This window comes from Mus caroli, chromosome 7 (genome assembly GCF_900094665.2).
Source record: "Mus caroli chromosome 7, CAROLI_EIJ_v1.1, whole genome shotgun sequence".
In the NCBI taxonomy this organism is placed as follows: Eukaryota; Metazoa; Chordata; class Mammalia; order Rodentia; family Muridae; genus Mus; species Mus caroli.
Genome location: NC_034576.1, coordinates 18,906,943 through 18,909,639, shown reverse-complemented (window position 1 = coordinate 18,909,639; position 2,697 = coordinate 18,906,943). Strand labels below are relative to the sequence as shown.

The following is a 2,697-nucleotide window of genomic DNA, read 5'->3' as shown; positions in this document are numbered from 1 at the left end:
GATGGTTGTGAGCCACCATGTGGTTGCTGGGATTTGAACTCTGGACCTTCGGAAGAGCAGTCAGGTGCTCTTACCCACTGAGCCATCTCACCAGCCCTATCCCTAGATCTTTTACACCAAATTTTTAGAGTCTCATTTAGTCTTCCAGATTTTACTTTGAATTCACAATTCTCCTGCCTCAGTTTCCCTACTGATGACAGGAGGCAGGAGGATTGCTAATTTGCTCAGCTACTGTACTGTAGTAGGATTACATGTCCTTGTCACCATACCTGTGTAGAAAGGCTGGGTAGTTGGCTTTGTTTGTTTTAGACAGGGACTCATGGCGTATTCCTGGCTGGCCTGAAACTCATTATGTAGACCAAGCTGTCTTAAAATGATCAAGAATGGGGCTGGTGAGATGGCTCAGTGTAGAAGAGCACTGACTGCTCTTCTGAAGGTCCTGAATTAAAATCCCAGCAACCACATAATGGCTCACAACCACTCATAATGGGATCTGATAGCTACAGTGTACTTATATATAATAATAAATAAATTATAAAAAAATCATCAAGAATGTCCAGCCTTTACCCCCTGAGTGCTGGCATTAAAGGGGTGACCACTATGCCTGGCCTTTCTGGGTCCTTCTATTATTTGCAATCCTGGTTTGATTCGGGTAGAATGAGTGAGTAGGAGCTCTGTGGGCTGTCCCATTCCTTTGGCTTAGCTGTATTCTCACCCTGACCCACCCTACCAGAGGACATATCCGTGGTGTTCAGCACAGCTTCCTGGGAAGGTCGTGCTGACTTCTCTCAAGCTGATGTGCACCGGCAGATTGCCATTGTGTTCAAAACGCCACCCTACGAGGACCTGGAGATCTCAGAGCCCGTGACTGTCAATGTGTTCTTGCAGCGGCTCACGGATGGGGTGTGCAGCGAGCCGCTGCCCTTCACATACCTGCCTCGGGATCATGGTAACCACTCAACCCACAGCTACCTCCACCCTGGAGACCAGGTCTTTGGGGAAGAATGAGAAGCAGAAAGCAGGCCTGGAAACAGGAGCTCAGTCAGTTTAGGGCTTGCCTTGCAAGCATGAGGACCTGAGTTCCATTCCCAGCACCCCTGTAGAAAGCCAGGCAGGGCAGCAGGTCCCTACTAGCACTGAGAAGACGGCGTCAGCTGGATTCCTGAGGCTCTCCGGCTCTCCTTGTCTAACTAGAAAGTCCCAGGTTGGTCAGCAAACCACAGGCCACTAAGAAACGATAACAAAAGAGAAAGTTAAGAGAAAGTTAGATGACAGATGAGGAATGAGAGCCAAGATTGATATTTGTACATGCATATATAGCTGTACACAGGGAGAAAGAGAGAGACAGGGTGAAAGCAGCTGGACTAGCCCGTGCAAAGGTCCTGAGGTAGGATCCAGAGAGAACTGCATCGAGCTTTTATCCTTTTAGGGTATAGAAATCTGCTTACATAAGTCAGTGAAGAGCCTTTCCTTTTTATAATGGCCTCTGTAGCCAACTGTCATAGCGACCTCTGTGTTTAGCTGATGTATGACTTCTGGGTGCCTCTGTTCTCCTGGACAGACAGCTACGGTGTGGACAAGAAGCGAAAGCGGGGACTGCCTGATGTCCTTGGAGAGTTGAGCAGCTCTGGTGTGTCCCTCCACCCCTGTCTACCCCCATCCCCAGGTCCCTGGGAGGGGACTGGTGACCTGCTTGGGGTGGGTGGGTGGTCAGGGTATGGAACCCTCATCTTCACATTCTCCCAGATCCACATGGAATCGAAAGCAAACGAAGGAAAAAGAAACCAGTGTTCTTGGACCACTTCCTGCCTGGCCACAGCTCAGGTGAGTGTGGTACCTGCAGCCCCTCCTTCCCATGTGTGCTAACAGGAAGCCCCTGTCCCCACCTTGTCTTTTTTTTGTTTTTGTTTTGGTTTTGGTTTTTCGAGACAGGGTTTCTCTGTGTAGCCCTGGCTGTCCTGGAACTCACTCTGTAGACCAGGCTGGCCTCAAACTCAGAAATCCACCTACCTCTGCCTCCCGAGTGCTGGGATTAAAGGCGTGCGCCACTACACCCCGCTAAAAAAAAAAAGAAAAGAAACTTTCTCCTTAAATTAAAGCAAGCTTGGATAGGGCTGGAGTGATAGGTGGCTCAGCAGTTAAGAGCAGTGACTGTTCTTGTGGAAGATCAGGGTTTGATTTCCAGCACCCACTTGGCAGCTTACAACCATCTCTTAACTCCAGACCCAGGTGATCCATCGCCCTCTTCTGGCCTCCAGGGGCACTGCATGTACCTGGGGCACAGACAAAATACTATAATTTTAAAACAAGACAAGCACCTTGTCTCAGGCTCTCAATACTGGGATTACAGGCTGCCCCACACAATCCAGCAAAAGCAGTTTATGTTTTTCTTAACTAAATGAGGTTTATTGTCACCTCTGTGTGAGTGTAAGTGCCCACTGCGAGGTCAGTCAGAGGACAGCAGTGAGGGACCCGCCCCCTCCCTGTGGGTGTTGATCAGGTTTGCTCTTTCAGGCCTGCACAGCAAATGTCATCCACAGAGCCATTTTTCAGCCCTGTTGTTTGTTTGTGTGAGACAGGGTCTCGCTTTGCAGCCCTGGCTGGCCTGGAATTCAGAGATCCTCCTGCCTCTGCCTCTCAAGTGTCTGGGGTTAAAGGTGGGTACCATCATACCTGGCCCTAATTTTTTTTTTTTTT

At 49.3% G+C, this 2,697-nt stretch overlaps 1 protein-coding gene across 1 annotated transcript in view; it reads left to right on the top strand.

The window, feature by feature from the left end:
* Relb (RELB proto-oncogene, NF-kB subunit) overlaps nucleotides 1-2,697 on the top strand; it is a 24,606-nt gene that overhangs the window by 16,868 nt on the left and 5,041 nt on the right. The window contains exons 9-11 of the mRNA XM_029479256.1: nucleotides 734-949; nucleotides 1,562-1,630; nucleotides 1,747-1,824. Of these exons, the coding sequence (XP_029335116.1) occupies nucleotides 734-949; nucleotides 1,562-1,630; nucleotides 1,747-1,824 (363 nt within the window). The remainder of the gene's footprint in view (nucleotides 1-733; nucleotides 950-1,561; nucleotides 1,631-1,746; nucleotides 1,825-2,697) is intronic.